At 40.2% G+C, this 16,362-nt stretch overlaps 1 protein-coding gene across 11 annotated transcripts in view; it reads right to left on the bottom strand.

Annotated features, from left to right (window-relative positions):
• The window catches only part of SYNE3 (spectrin repeat containing nuclear envelope family member 3), a 65,508-nt gene that overhangs the window by 27,418 nt on the left and 21,728 nt on the right, over positions 1–16,362 (bottom strand). For 10 of the 11 annotated variants that reach the window (XR_011096891.1, XM_068682842.1, XM_068682844.1 and 7 more), the window contains exons 3-13: positions 14,617–14,789; positions 13,851–14,160; positions 9,707–9,868; positions 8,574–8,918; positions 7,213–7,349; positions 5,104–5,251; positions 4,160–4,342; positions 3,759–3,902; positions 2,860–2,994; positions 1,729–1,890; positions 840–1,003 (exon numbers count right to left, since the gene is read on the bottom strand). Coding sequence is in view for 10 of the 11 variants with exons in the window: in XM_068682842.1 (XP_068538943.1) it covers positions 840–1,003; positions 1,729–1,890; positions 2,860–2,994; positions 3,759–3,902; positions 4,160–4,342; positions 5,104–5,251; positions 7,213–7,349; positions 8,574–8,918; positions 9,707–9,868; positions 13,851–14,160; positions 14,617–14,789 (2,063 nt within the window). In the remaining variant the exon portion in view is untranslated. Of the gene's footprint in view, positions 1–839; positions 1,126–1,728; positions 1,891–2,859; positions 2,995–3,758; positions 3,903–4,159; positions 4,343–5,103; positions 5,252–7,212; positions 7,350–8,573; positions 8,919–9,706; positions 9,869–13,850; positions 14,161–14,616; positions 14,790–16,362 lie in introns of those variants that run through there. The other variant, XM_068682849.1, reaches the window with a different exon arrangement.

Here is a 16,362-nt window from a genome sequence, read left to right as displayed (position 1 = left end):
TGAAATAAAACTATTACAATTTATTAATGTTACAGTTATTTCCATCATCTTTTTAACAAAATAAGATCAAGACAGAATTGTCTCAAAGCAGAACCAGTCAATTTTCATTGGACTGTTTTATTTTCCTTCACTGGGTGAAGTGAGTGTCCAAAAAATATACTTCCTCGACAATACACCTCCCAGTCTGGAAACAGCAAGAAGTACAAGTAGGCCTTCCTCAATTTAGGTCATTTTTATGCTTGTCCTGTCACTACATGTGAATACACACACACACACACTCACAAGTAGCACAGTATTCAATTTTAATACAGACTAACAGGCCTGAACAGCAGTTTGACATTGCACAGCGAGGACAAAACAAGTAAATCCACGTTTGCCAGCTAAGGGAGGGTTTTAGCTCTTCTTCGACTCCTGCAGGTTTGCAAAAGTCACAAGCTAGCACAGACATAGCCTCCTTTGAGATAGCTCTGGACCAGACAGCAAAGAGAATGGACAGGTGAGGAACAACAGCAGATATCACCCAGTCTATGTCCTATTTCCTCTGACATGGGCTGCTGCACAAGGGTGAGCCAGACCCTAGGGAGGCACTGCCTGCTCCAAGCACGGAAAAGGCAGCTTCAGAGACTACTCTGGTCCTTGGATTTTCTAAGATGATTTTCTTCAAAGTCATGATTTCCAAATTACAAACAATGAAATAAAATCTCATCTTGCTCCCCAGTGTTGCAACATAGTTGTTCACTTTTACAGCACAGAGCATAAAGCACCAAGTATTTCTGGTCATACAGCAGTAAGGAGCAGACCGTTGAAGGGACTTGAAGAAAACACACATGAACACTTACCCAGCTGTCATTTTTTTCAGTGATCTCCAAGACTCCTTCAGCTGATCCAGCTCAGCCTGGATATGGGCGGTTTCCTCTGGGGAAGAATTCTCCATGACCGGCTGGCCATGAGCTTCTACAAGGTACAGCTGGATCTCCTTATCTGGAAACTCTGCTATCCATCTCTGAAACGCACAGCCCTTACAGTTACTTCTAGGTATCCTGGGTAAAGCAGAGGCTATGTGAGACTGAAGGCCATGTTCAGTCCAGGACTATGCTGGTTCTGTTGGCACTAGCTAGAACATACCTAGCGGGGAAAAAAGATATGCTGAGGATTCTTGCAAAGAGCCAACATAAGTAAAAGAGCTGATGGCAAAACTTAAAGGGCCTAAGCTGTCAGTACATCCCTTCTCTAGCCTTCCCTTGAGATATTTTAGTTTCCCATATGAAGGCAAAAGCTGACAGCTGAGGTAAGCTGGCAGAGTGAATCTAGCATGCAAAATACTGCTACATAGGGGAAAAAAGAAAAAAAAAAAAAAGAAAAAAAAAACACTGTGGAATTGCTTGTTTCAACACAGTAGAAGGATAGCTAACATGGTAATGTTCAGTGTATTGATGCATACATACAGACAAAGACAGGTATAACATTTCAAAACCACTAGTCCTTTAATAAAATTTTATTCATTTCTACAGTTCTTTGTCTATTTCTCACTGTTCTTGTCTTGTACCTAGGTCCATATCCCACAGCACAGGGCAAAGCAGGGAGACAGCAGCAGCAAAAGTTATCTCAGGAAGAACAAACATCACCACTCCCCTCAGCTTGGAGCCCCTTGCTATAAAACCCCTTCTCATAATGTCTGAATGTTACTTATTCACTTTGCAGCATCTTACACTAAGACGCCTTTCTCACCTCGAGGTCTGCCATCCTGCTCTCAGTGCTCTGCTCTCCAGCAGCACCCTGGTAGGAGCTGATCTTCCCTGTGGTTGCTGTGATCCACTGCTGGAGGTCAGAGAGTTTGTCATTAAATGCCCAGTGCTTCTGAACATGGTCTTCAGTCTGCTGGATCATCATCTGCAAATGATAAAAATATGTCAGCAACTGAACACAGACAAAAAGCGCTTTTACTGCTAGATCTAACACTGTGACTGCTAAGACAGAATCTCACAGGCAGAAAGGAAACAAACAGCTGTTAACAAGACACAGAAATCTTTTACTATCAGTGGCATGACACCTACAAGCTCATGCAGACCTGAATTCAACCACATGGGGGCATTAATCACTAGAATAGCTCCCTTTTTTTTTTTAGCTGAAACAGAGTAAAGAATATGGCTTTTTTATACTTCAATCAATATGAAATACATCTTTTACTATGACTGTACAGAAATGACTGTAGAGATTTTTATTTTTTTTTCAAAAAGTCCGGTTCAATGATAAATGGGATTATCGAGATTGAAACTAAAATTCAACAGTGCATATTAGGGTAACACTTTATGATAAGTTATTTTATGGTGCTCTCCATAACTATAAGGTCATTTCATAAGCTCTTCCTCTGAGACTGTTTTGAAAGGTCGTTTTATAACTATGTTTACAAGCTACAGAAAGTCTCAGGTCAAAACTAGTACGTGTGAAGCTGCAACACATCAGTTTTCAGGTCACAAAGCTACACAAGAAAAAACTATTGGCTTGGTACGATAGCTCTATCAAAGAAAAAGTGAACAAGTCCAAGCACCGCTATAATAATGTAACTATCAGATCTATTTGTCAGAAATCTCAGGCCCTCTCCAGAAATAATTTATCTATATAAAAAAATACATGTGGAAGGTAATCCCTCCTGAAGGGAAATTACATTACAGATAACTAGAGAATCCTGGAAGAGTTATCAAAGTCATAAGAATTTAGTGCCTTCTTCACCTGAAATGAATATATCTGTCTTAGTTTATAATCTCATATGCTCAAAGATCTAAGTATTTATTTATCTATTTATTTTAAATGGGGCAACTGGTAACTCCTCCTGCAACCAAAAACTCTTCCATGTGTTACCTTCAGTGATCTTTCTATGGCTTGAGCATCAGATGAAAGTTGATCCATTTCATGCTTCTGTGTCGGGTTTGACTGAACCAGGTTCTCTACCTCTTCCATTTGAATTGCAAGCTCTGCCAAGTCATCTTGGATCATCTGCAGTGGAAAAGACAGACTGTGTAAAGGCTATGTGCTAGATGTGGTGTGCCCTTTACCAAATATTCACTAAAGAAAATTCCAGTTGAGTGTGAGGGCACAAAAACAAACAAACAAACAAACAAACAAAAACTGTCATTAAGAAAATTAATTGTTTGATGTCTAGAAGTAAATGGTTCTGAAATAAATGGCTGGATGTTCTTATGTGTCACCTGTTGATAACAAAGACAACAAGATGCTGAAAAGCTGCCAGAGGATACATAATACAGTTGGGTAAGTACTGACAACTGTGCAGTCACCAAAGGTGAAAACGCATAGTATCACCATACCTCACCATGGCCAAAAGGAACGTTGATGCCCCCCTCTCTCTTTCCTTTCATCCCTTCTCTCCCCTTTCCCAGCTACCTAGTCCCACTGAGCATGTTGGACCCTTTGCTGAACAAGTTCAAAACATTAAACATTGTAATTTACCCTATTTTAGCCAGCGGAATTAGGTCTTGGTGTAAATTGGGCAAGTGTCAAAGCTGAGAGAAGGTAAACAGCAGGAAGCAGGGATGTGAAGGGAGGTGGGACAATGGAAACTCCCTGCTTATGAAGGGAGGAAGGTACAGTTTATCTCATGCAGTTTCATTCTCAGTATGTAGCAGAAGGATACCTTTTTTTGGTGGAAAAACTAGCTCTATTTAGGGGACACAGTCCTGAGTTTCTAACACTAATTAAACAGGACCAGGAGCACATCAAGGTCAAGCATTGCTGTAATGTACCTGGAGTCTCTGGAGCTGTGTCTTTTTACCCAAGAGGTCTGGCTGTTGTTCATGCTCCAGATCTAATTTGGCTTTGATGGCAGATAATTTCATCTGCAAAGGTGCAAAATCAACATCAAAGTCCTCATGTTGTGATATCAAATTCTAGGAGAGAAAGAATAAAAAAAATCAGCATTCAGTATCCATCCCTTGGCACTATCTTTGTTAATGTCCATTTCAAACTCAGAACAAATACTATGCCACACTATGCAACAGGCCATACATTTATTTGAATATTTGATTAGCCTAGGAAAATAGATTGGGCCCAACTGATTCATACTACATTTATTTCTATAAAACTGGCTTAGTAAAAGATTGATCTTTGTCACAGGCAAAGTCTGCATATGTGTTTTGAAGCTCACCTGGAGTTTGCTTTTGGTTTGTAACAGACGTTTGTGTAGTATTTCTCTCTCCTTTGAAGCTTCAGCTACTTCTGACAGGAAAGATTTAGCATTTTCCTCACCAAAGATACTGTTTAGCAAATCTTTCTTCAACTGTAACGTCATCAACTTTTCTTTGAACTGGGAGCTTTCAGCTAGAGCAACCTAAAGGAAAACAATTCTTCCAGTGGAATCATAACAAACAAACAAACAAATCATAACATAAGCGTGTTATTCTCACACAAGTCACACAACCAAGGCAGTAGGACAAATTCAGGTAAAAACAGCATGCTGGGCCGACAAGGGGTAACAGAAGGTACCTGGACAGTGCCCAGTTAAAGGAAAAGTCTTCCTGATAATGTTAGAAGCACCAGGGCTGCATCCATTTTGTGAACAGAAATAGAGGAAAGCTGTGCTATGGAAAGAGTTGTCTGTGCAGAGGAGAGGCCTAAACAACCAACAGAAAGGACAGCTTGAATGCTCATCCCAAGGGTAAACTCCACCCCTGTTCACAGATACAGCTATTCTGGAGATTACAGGGATGACAAAGTAACAAACACACTTTCCTGGGTGCACGCAGAAATCATGCATTTTAATCCCACAACTACATCACTACACACATTACAGAGTCCACAGACTTCCCATCCAGGACGATTTGGGTTAAGGCTAAACAGTTTTATCAACATTGTTAAAGACACCTAGCATTTCAGCCTATTCAGCTGACAACTCCAATTAACCAGGTAAGGGCAGAAAATAAGATATTCTGCTACAGCTTGAGTTGAACTCTGTGCTGTGGGGTTTCATATCATACAGGAAAGGCCCTTCCAGCTGCTGCTGTTTGGCAGCTGTACACAGGCAGCTGCTGGCATAGCTTGGACAAACACATACCAAGTATTAGTTTCTGAATTTAGTAACAGGTTTGCTACCTCAATCTGAGCCAGCGATGGCTCTGGAGACTCCAGGAGCATCTGGACGGATGGCTTCCACTGTTCAAAATCTTGCAGGGGATTTTGGAAGACTTTCCTCAGTTGAGTTTCTACGTCAGTACTCAATTTAGATGTCTTCCTTCTAACACTGCAAGGATAAAGTGACAGCTGTGAGAAAAATTACAAAGAAATCCAAGTCCAAATATCCCATTCATTGAGGCATGAATTAACACAATCTTTGGGTGTAAACCATATCCAACACAAAAGCCTCAGTCTTTTTTACTGTCTGAGCCTGGTGTTACATACTGACAGCTGTTGTGTCAGTCAGAAAGGTCTGACAAAACTTCATTTAGATGTCCCACGACACATTTTTATTTTTGTACAACTGTGTATCAGGAACTTCTTTGTGTTTTTAGCAGTCATTTCCCCTTGCATGTCATCTTTCTTGGCTGATATCAGCAGCATGATTTACCAGATTATATTACCAGAGCAGTCTCATTGACTTTTGGGAGGAACAAGCCAAGGGTATCTAGAATTTAACTACAGTTGTCTGTAGTTTTACATATAAAAATTGTATTAAGAAAGCTATGATCACTCTAACTTACCTATAACAAAAGGAAAATATGTAATCATTTTTTGTCTTCAAATCTAGATTTTTAAAATTTTGAAGAACCACATTTGCAGAAGCTCTTGTATTTATATACATTTATATATATGATTCTGGAAAAATATAAATAAATATATATATGTATACACATACCTATCTACCTCTGTGTGTGTATATATATGTGTATACATATGTGTGTATGTGTGGATATATATAAAAAAATAAATCAGCACACATTTATTTAGTATCCAGGCTTCTCTTACAAAGGCTTATCCAAGACACAGCTGAGTAACAAGGCCTAGCAGAGACACACCCATGCATCTGCCTCCTGTTTTTCTAAGCTTTCCTGACAGTTTGCTGAGTCCTATCGAACATGGCAGAATGCAGCCCAAACTGCGGGTGCACATGGGAACTGTATCATGAGAATTCACGGGATAAGTAGTCAAGAACAATGCCACAGGCTTCCAAGGTAATCATGATTAATTCTGCCTGTCTATAAAGCCAGAAAGAATAATCTTATTTGTGTCACCGCGACATTACAAAGCTAAACAAATACAGGTTTGCAGAAGCTGAAAGCTCCGCAAAAGGAAAGCACTGACATTACTCGTACCTTGCCATTTCCTCTGCTGGCCCTTCCGGGCTCAGCATGAAGCTGCCAGAATTTGCGAAGAAGCTTTGGAAGAAAACTAGAGGGAAAAAACTCTCCCAGCTAGGAAGCATACTCTGCACTTCATAGAGGAAAATAATCTTGCGTACAGTTTAAAAAAACATGTAACCAAATATTTTTCCTAAAAAATAAAAACAAAACAAAACAAAAAAAACACACACAAAAAAACTTTTTCTAGTTGCAAAATTCGCTGCAGCTTCTTTACTTCCTGACTTCCTGATTCCAGACAACCTGGAAGTGGAAACACTGAAGTCTAGGAAGAGGCTAAACTTTCAGAATTTAACCCCATCCAAGGCAAGACAAAAACAGGAATTACGCATGCATGCAGTCAGAAGGGGAATAAACTCTGCCAAGTAATTGCTAAGGCCGATGAGTCATCACAGCAGCCTCAAAAAGGAAGGGCCATAATGGTTCTGAACTACTACAGCTCCTGTCCCGATTTTCTAGTTGCTGTCATGAAAGGCAAGCAAAGCACATGAATTATTATTATACAAGACTAAGAAGATCAAATTAGCTGCCAACAATCTAATTTTCTTCGAACCATACACGACATCAATGACACAAAATCACTGCATGAAAACTTCCAGAAACCTACAACTCCTAGCAAATGGCTAAAATTGCAGGCTTATTGAAATGTGGAGGCAGATTTAAGTAGGAAAAAAGAAAAAAAGAAAAAAGAAAAAAGAAAAAAGAAAAAAGAAAAAAGAAAAAAAAAACTTATTTTCCACCTGTACCCTACAATTGTATGGCTTCTCTCTTTTTTTACAAGGTCCCTCTCAATCCCTTCAATTCCTGAGAGATTGCTCCCCCCCTCCATAGTCAGACTTCTCTCTACCTTTGATAGTCCCGTATGGCAGAGACAACACTCTCAGCGTGTGGCTGCACATCTTGGGAAAACTGTAGCAGATCCTTAAGCTGAGCCTTCAGCCTCTCAATCTTCGATTCTTCTGCAGCCAGAACTGCTCTTGTTGCCTTAATCACAAAAATAACAAACAGGTCACACCATATGTACTGTCTGGAACATGAAACGAAGTGCTAAGGCTGTCTCTCAAGGTATTCATGTTGCTAACCAAAAGTCCCCTTTCCGATGCCTTTTTTCCCGGCTGTAATGAATATGAAATTTGATAAAGTGGAAAATATTCTCAGGAACTGTTTTGTTCCTGCAGGTGATCTCTGCTGTCCTCCCTCTCTGCCCGACTGCCTACCCTCTGGCATCTGATCGGTGGGGTTTGCTGTTTGAACAGTGAATCACAGCTAGACCCAGTTTCAGTTCACTGATTGCACTGTATAACAAGATGCATGTCTGGAATAATCTTAACCACCTCTGTTTACAGGAACACATCTTTCTGAAACATCCATAAATATAGAACGTTAATTCTATGCTGATGTAAGGAAACTAAACCAAGAAAAAAAAATGTAGCTGTAATTGGATCGAACCAATCTGTATTTAGTGGATTTTTTTTTTTTTTTACATATAATTTTCCCCATCTAGTCCTGCTGAGTTCTGGACATATGAATAGCTATGAAAAGTATTTTGGAAAGAGATGATAAATGCAAAACCAACCTTTTAAGATGAAACAACTGGTAAAGATTCTTACGTACTTTATGTGCAAATAACTTTGCACTCCTTTTTCCAACAGACTGATTTTGCTGTAAATGTTGGATTATTACAAATGTGGGACTTAAAAAAGATAGTTGTGTTTGATGGTAGGGGAATACACGTAATACACATAATACATGTACCCACCTTACACAGATGAAGGATGTAACATAAAAATGGCCTTCCAAAAACCCCCAAGGTATGTGTACTTATAAGGACACATTTGTATGTATGTGAATGTATGTATATATTTGTACATACAGTGAGGCATTATTTTTCCTACTTCTTTATAAATAGAGCAAATTATGTGTTTGTTCTGTATTGTTCTCCTTTTGCATATTTTCCCTATGGACTCAAAATACAAAACTCCAAATCATCTTCCAGTCCTCCTCCCTACTGTGCAGTGAGATAAAGGTTAGAGTATTTGATTCCATGGCTGGTATTCACACTTTCGTCCGTTTGTCTCATATATACTACTACTCTTTCCTTATCATCTGTAAACAATGGGGCAGGCAGCTGGATGTGACTCTGTGTGTTCAATCTATGACTACATTTGATACCTGCTATTGTTAAGCATTCAAAGGACAGCAACTTACATTGCATTTTCTCCACTGAGCTACAAACGCATCTTCAGTCTTTTCCCTTTCCCCAGAGTTCAGGTCATTTTCTAGTTTCTGTAGGTCTTTTTTGAATTCCTGGATATCTGCTTCTAATTGTCTGACCTGGGACTTGTAGGCACTTTCTGACTGTTGGATCTTGAGCAATCTTTCCTCCTCCTCACTGCTCAGCAGTTTCAACTTCTCCAGGGCTTTTTTCAGCTCTTCAAGTTCATCCTTCATTCTCTCAGCTCCCAGTGGGGAGGTATTCTGAATCACCTCTGCACATTGATTTTCAAGGTACTTCCATTTCTTCCCACCACTCCTGATGTCTTTGGTAATTTCCTGCAGAAAGAAGTTACATAAACATTATCTGTAGGAACTGGAAACTAGGAAAAAGGCAAAAGCAGTAGGAAAACAAGACCACCTCTCCTAGTTGTACATATATCATTCTTCACTTCTTATTTCAAGAATAAAATTCTTTTTTTTTTTTTTTTTTTTTTTCAAGTGACCAGAAGCCAGGGCTGGTCATCTGACTGCCTTCTGAGTAACTACCTGCCATAATTCTGAAAATATTGGCTCGATTTTCAGAAACGCTTGTCATCTGAGGTCCCTGATGGAGAAAACAGGAGCTGCAGACAAACAAATCTATGATATTTAAAGCTGAACAGTTTAAGACATAGTACTAAAATATTAAAAATTGTTCTCAAAACTGTTATTTTTATCACCAGCTCTATACACTCAAGACCTGTGTGCCTTCAGGCTCTATTTGGAACATATTTACCAAATATAACTTCACTTAAAAAGTTTAAAAGGGCAAGATGCTCGAAGAACCACATAACTGTAGAAGAGCTGGCTTTAAGGAAAACAAAATAAAAAACACCACCACAAAACAAAACAAACAAACAAAAACAACAAAAAACAGACTGAAACTCCTGATACCATCAGGAGAACCATATATACTAACGATTTCCAGATCTGCAATAACTCTTCACCAACATTACAACAACTACCGCCTTGTTTTGTTTGTGCAATTCTTGTCTTAAGTACATCCTTGTGTGGTTTGAGAAACATATAAAGGTATGGAGAACACACAGGCCTGCTTCATTGTCAGAATTATTTCATTTAAGGACCTTCAGTGCCTTTAGCTTGTCCTCTGCTGAAGACTTGGTTGCTTCCCCAATGCAGCAGTTTAATCTTTCTGTCACACCATTCAGCCACGATTGAAACTGGTTGACGTTAGCGCTGTACCGCTCGTGCTCGTTGGTTATCTTTTCAAGCAGTTTCACTCTGCTCTGTAACAAGAGACATCAGAAGCCGTGAGGACAGTGCTTATCTGACTCTTTTTCCTTTAAACTGTAACCCAGAACTTATAAACGAGAGCCCCTTTCCACGAGCCCCAGTAGCACTTGGGACTTCATGGTTCATCTCAGAAAGCAGGACATGAGGGTGCATGAAGGCTTGTCCCAGCTGTCCTGTAGGGTCTTTCAGTCCTGCAGGCTTGTACCCAAGGACACAAACTACAGGTTCCTCTCTGGTAGGAAAATAATCCCTGATCTTACAGTGGCCTGCACTTCAGGAATTGCTCCCCACTGATCCAGACTGGCACCACTCACAGGGCAAAATTACATTGCTTAGTCTATCCTTCTTTGTTAGCTGAGGTTTTGTGTTTGCTGAAGGATATTATACATGAATCATAAGCAATCTTGTTCTGTTGTTCCAGTAATTTAATATCCAACCAAGTACTATTTCCTACAAATCAGATTGATGTTTTTTTGCCCTTTACCAGGTGGCATGAAACGCAATTGTGTTACGCTAAGGTGGAAAAAAAAAAAAAAAGCCCTCTGTGGAATATACGTGGTGCTTGTAGCAGCACCCTTGACAGGCTGTGCTGTCATTGACAGTAGGGTGAGTTTCATTTTGTGTAATATGGAATTTGGAGTGGTGGTCCCACTGGGCCTTTGCCTTTAACCTTGGGACAGGTTATGCCCACGGCACAGTACAAAGCTGCCACTCTGCAGGTGGCAGCACAGCTCTCTCTTTTCCACGCTGACTTCTCATTTCTGCTGACAACGCAAGCACAGGTGTGGGCAACAGACCAAAAAGCAGAATTATTACTACAGACTTCTGTGGCCGAGATGTATCCAGCAGAACTCTGCACCCATTTGCTGTGTCCCCTTGCCTTGGTTCTCAAGTCTGCAGATGTGCGTGGAGGTGAAACTTTGACCTGAGTTAGGGACCTGAGGAGTGCAATCATTATAATGGTGTGCTGGATCCAAACATCAAACTGAAGCACATGAGCCCAAGTTTATTGTTTCCAGGGCATTAGGCTAATTTAGATAGAAGTCCGAAAGGGAATGAACCAGAATATCAAAGCAGAGCTATTATTAAAATCAAAGGCCTGTTTTTAACATATAGAGGGTTAAAAAGGAAGTAGAAATGACCCACCCTGGCACAGGCTATTCAGTCAAAACAAAGGAGTGCACAGTCTGAATACAGCTCGTCCATAAGGAAGAGATGACACATACCTGGATACACTGTGCTAGCTGTCAAGCAAAAGGCTGACAAAATACTGTCTGAATTTCCCCCACCAAGACATTAGGCAGGGAAAGGATGGGAAAAATGATGGGAAAAAAGACATCACTTGCTTCTGTTAGATTAGCTGTTTGGGAAGTAGGGCAGTGTTAAACTCCATCTCCACATGCACATGGTTAACATGAGGAGGTATATTCAGCAAGGATTTGGCCCTGGAAAAAATGAGAGCCTGGCAGGAAAAGAATGGGTCCACCATGGGCTGCAAGAGGAAGAAATGTGTCTGGGCAGGATCTGCTCAGCCCTGGGTACTCACAGAGGTTGAACGGAGGCATAGGAAACACTCTCCCCTAAGGTCCCCTAACAATCAGCAAATGCAAACAAACCTCTTTTGGAAGGCAATTTGGAGCATATAAAGGAAGTTCCTGCTCTAAATCCCTCCCCCAGGCCGAGTGCAGAAAGCTCCTGTAGCCTCTCCTGCTGCATTCAGTCTTAGTAGCTATGAGGTACAGGAGAGCTGGCATTATAAATATCTAGGCTTGAGTTAACAGAGACAACATGGATAAAAATCGGTGTGCTGAGGCATATCTGATATATTTGACTACCTACATTTTCTTATCATCTTCAGTCACAATTTATGCTAAATCCCACAACCATCTACATCTGCATATTGATATTTTATCAGGCAAGGGAAAGCATTTAGGGAATGGCTGCCACATCTAAAAATAACTCTATTGATGTAATTAAAAGAAAATTTTCTAAAATTTGAAAATAAGGGCACGTTAGCACTATGAGGAAAAAAAAAAAAAGGTTTCCGCATACCAGAGAAGCAAAGCAATGTCACAAGAAAACCATTAAACTGTTTAATAATCTCTGTCCAAGAGCTTGTACTCGATAGGGCTGGACAACTGCACGGGATCTAAAAATGCTCTTCAACACAAGTGTAATCTACAGAAAGCAGGATTCCTCCTGTGGCAGGCAGCTCAGGCATTCAGCTGGCGTCTGCAATTCACATTTAGCCTGGACTCTCATCATGTGAGGGGCTGGAGCAATCCCCTTACAACTCCTGTCTCTCTTTCATTCATTCCTCTCTCCTGGTGGGAGAGGTGGCAGGGCTTCCTTAACTATTTTTCTGCTTTCCAACATGTCTGCAATCTTGGCATTACCTAATGAACTCTGCATTTACCTCAGCTGCAAAATCCGAGTCTTCCCAACCCCCTTCTTTATTTCATACCTCCTGAAAGGGATTTCTTAGCTGGATTTTCTCACCCCATCTTTCTGTGAAATGTGGTATTTGTAACCAATGCCAAAGAAAAGCTTTTTCTGGCTTTACCAGCATACTTCCAAGTCAGTCAGAGAAATGAAACTGTGTAAAACCAGCCTAGAAAGGTCACATTCAGGTTCTGAGTACTTAAATCACTTGTTTGAAAGAGTGGCCTTATTAAAATGTCTAATGACTGTCTCCTGCTTCCAAACTAAACACAAATCTTGGTTAAAAGGGACTGAATGAGAATTTTAAATGGCAATCTAGATAGAGGGCATCTGAATTCCAAGAAACCATCTTATTCATAAAACCAGTTGCCTCATTATGAAGAGACATACCTTTACAAATAAATAATCAACATTGACTTGCAGTTCTGCTAGTGGTTTTACAGCCTCTCTGCAGCAGCTGCAGATACAAAATTTCTTAATATTCTGTTTTCTAGAGAGACTTATTGGTAGCAGTTTTAACATTTTTATTATATAAAAAAAATAAAAATATCATGTTCATGAAAGCTGCCAGCTGTTTTTTTTTTCTTTCTGTTTTTTTTTTTTTTTTTCTTTGTAAACAGAAGAAAGTATCTATAGAGCAAGCAGAGCAAATGGTGTGAGCACCCCAATGTTGTTCTTCCAGTGTGATCCGAAACTAACCTTTGTTACAACAGCACCTAGGGACGGATAGCATACATTGCTCCAGCTCTGAGTTGTGATGTGGGAACAAATAGAAGGCAACATTATGTCGGGGCCAGATAGAGCAAATGAGATGGAAATTATTTGTATTTGCATCACTTAAATCAAGCCTGAGGGTTTGTTGGAAGCCACTATGAGGCACAAATTAGATTTTAAGAAGCTCTATATCCTATATGAGTTTATATATATTTCAAATATTCTTTTGGGTGTTTCTATTAATACAAGTTAGTAAGCAACTGAACTTTTCAGCCCACTTGCAAGTTTCTACCCCTCAGCCATGCCACATGCTCCAATCCTGTCTTTATCCTACTTTCTTTACCCAGGAACAGGGTCAAAGGAAATCACTGGCACTGAAAGATAACTACAACATCTTATACCAGCCTAATAACTGGTTAAGCTGGAAGATTAGCATCAAGCACAAATTAATATCTGTGTTTAATGGAACTCGTACTGGGACTGGCCAGCTGAGTTCAGTGTCGGACTGCAGCTGACTCCATCCCAGTGCTTCCCAGTGCTACAGGTGGAGAGCACAGCTCTGGATCTGAAATTAATTTAACAACCACCAATTAGTGCGCAAGCTTGTGATATTCCCTGGCCCTGTGATTGGATGCTTTGCACCTGGCTATACAAAGATCATCAATGTTACAGCCAGCCCACTGACTGAAAGAAAAGGGATCCTCAGCTCTGCTTCTTTTTGCAGTCCTACCAGGTAAGCCCATCAGCCAAGAAACACGGATAGTAAACGATACTGCATATTGATGAAATCTGAACACCTCCCATTGTTAATCGGTGTACCTGGGCTTCTTCCTTGATTCCTTCATATTCCACCCTCATTTTCTTCTGAACATCCTCATCAACGCTGGGGTCACCTATCCTGTTGAACAAGGAAGCAGCTTCTTCTAGCAGTCTTTCCAGCAAAACTGACTGATTTAAGACATCATTCAGCAGAACCTGGGCATGGCTCAGCTGCCACTGCTTCTCCTTTAAGCCAAGCTGCAACTCAATGTCAGGCTCCAAGGTCACCCTCATGTTGTGAATCCATGCATAAAACTCATCCTGGGCTTTCAGGTACTCACTCCAGTGCAGCCAGACCCATTCAATGCGGCTGTTGGGAAGAGCAAGAGAGATGAGTTAAATGAAATCATGGTGGGACCAGTGGAAACTGGCAAGCTCAAAAGGCATTCAAAGAAAAAAATGCTGAGAGCCTTGTCCTTTAAGATGTTCTGATTTCAGAAGGTCACAATTTACTTCCCAGGTCCTTCCTACTCTGTGGAGGAAATATCCTGTAAAAGGAAGGTATCTATGCCAACAAAATTCATTGCTGAAGTCCATAAGATGGGCTGGCTATGAAGGGAGAGTGAGCTGAGCTTCCACCAACTCTCTCCCCACTACTGCTCTCCAAACCCCCAAATGTTCATGGATTAGCAGCAACTGTGGTTAGCAGCGACTGCTACGTGCAATCCAGGCAGAAGACAGAGACACAGTCACTTTACAAAAGCACTGGATGAAATAACTTGCGTCAACCCAAAAAGCAGCCTTGTGCAGAGTACACTCGTCTTACCTGTGACAATGAGTGATGTATATGGCTGTCTCTTCCCACAAGGCTTTAATGTGTCTCAATTTAGATAATACTTCATGCTTCTTATCCTCACTGATGCTACGAAGAGCAGCATCTGCCTTCACAAGAATCAGGTCTATTTTCAAGCTGCCTTCTGGTTCCAGAGCACATATTTTCTGTGGGAAAATCAAACGAGACTGAAAGTTTGAAAAGAAAGAAAGCATAACTGATGAAATTTAACTTTTGCTTTTTCTAGCAATCATATAGTCCCTGCTGCAAAGCTTTTCCTGAGTGGAAAGTAAGAAATTTTCTTCAGATTTGTTTTTTCTTAAACATCCTAAAGGACTGAATTGAATTGAAAACCGTGTAGGAATTGAAAAACATTTTGTTAGCTAAAAAGAAGCAATCTCCACATCTCCATTCTAAGCTGCACTATAAGAAACCATGCAGTGTATTTGAAAGGCCTCCTAATGCAAATAAAGGTTGGCTCCGAAAATAAACCAAGAGAAGCTAACTAATAGAATTTCCCGTCTGCTACCAAATTTTGCTTTGACCCTAAATTGCTAAGTTATGAATTGCTGAAAAAGTATATCTTGAACAAATCAGAAAGCCAAGAACTGAAAGTTAAGCCATCTAATCTGAGGCAAACTCTCTTTCTTTACCTGAACACAGAAAATCAGCACGACTTTGTACAGTATTGCAGAATAACTATATCCAAACTTGGATGCCAGCTTTTAGTGTTATTTTAGCCAATCCTCTGATACCATTGGATTGGCTTTTCCTGCTGTTCTTCCACAAACTCCTAACACACAGCAGGCTTTCAAGCTTGAGGGAAAAGGTTTCTGTTTTGAAAACATGGAGAGGTTCAAACTTAGCAACTACTTTTGGAAAGATAAGGCCCATGGGATTTGTTCAAAGGAAAAAAAAAATAAACCAAGTCAGTTATTGCAAAGGTGAGACCAAATCACAGGCCTTTGAACTTCCAGCCTCATATTCTGGGAAAAGACTGGTCTGGCATGAACAAAGCACATCTGCATGTTACTTACAAGCAGGTGTTTTGACCAACTATTTGATTAAAATAATCCAAGAAAGAAGGTCAAAGGATAGGGTAGGAAAAGAAAATAAAAGCCACATCTCTCACCCAACAGGAAAAATTTAGAGGAAAGCTGTGTTAAAAGCTTGACATTTTTCCAGCACTTGAAGTGAAAGTAAACAACAGCCAGAGAGAAAGCAGTGGCTGTACGGGCATTTTTCAAATCTGTTTAAATGATTGCTATCGTTGGCTGACATTTTCATTAATAAATTAACAGAAGGTAAACCACAGAAAGGAAGCATGAAAAAAAAAAAAAAAAAAAAAAAAAGCAATCCACATGCAAAAAAGGAACTGAAAAATGATGACAGGATTTAAAATCAGCCAATAGGTGAAGCAGTGAGCACATAGTGAGGAGACAGGCAAGCCAAGCCCATCAGGAAGGCGGGATGAGAGAGCAGGAGGTGGATAATGTACACACAAAGAGAAAATAGACACTTGTTTGTCTTTAGAATGATGCATTTCTGAAGTCTGAATTAACAAACTCTTCTAACCTGATTTTGTTCATGTTGCAAAACTGCTCCAAATCCCACAGAAGTCAACAGGCTTCAGTTCAGCCATAGTAAATCACCAAAAACCTCTAAACCTTATGTCTCTGCCATGATTACACCCCCTTTGCCAAACTACCACTCTCCTTACTCAAGTTCTTGTGCTTCCTG

The sequence above is a fragment of the Anas acuta genome, chromosome 5, assembly GCF_963932015.1.
Source record: "Anas acuta chromosome 5, bAnaAcu1.1, whole genome shotgun sequence".
NCBI classification, from domain to species: Eukaryota; Metazoa; Chordata; class Aves; order Anseriformes; family Anatidae; genus Anas; species Anas acuta.
The sequence above is the reverse complement of the archived record's forward strand: the minus strand, read 5'-3'. Positions and strand labels throughout refer to the sequence as shown.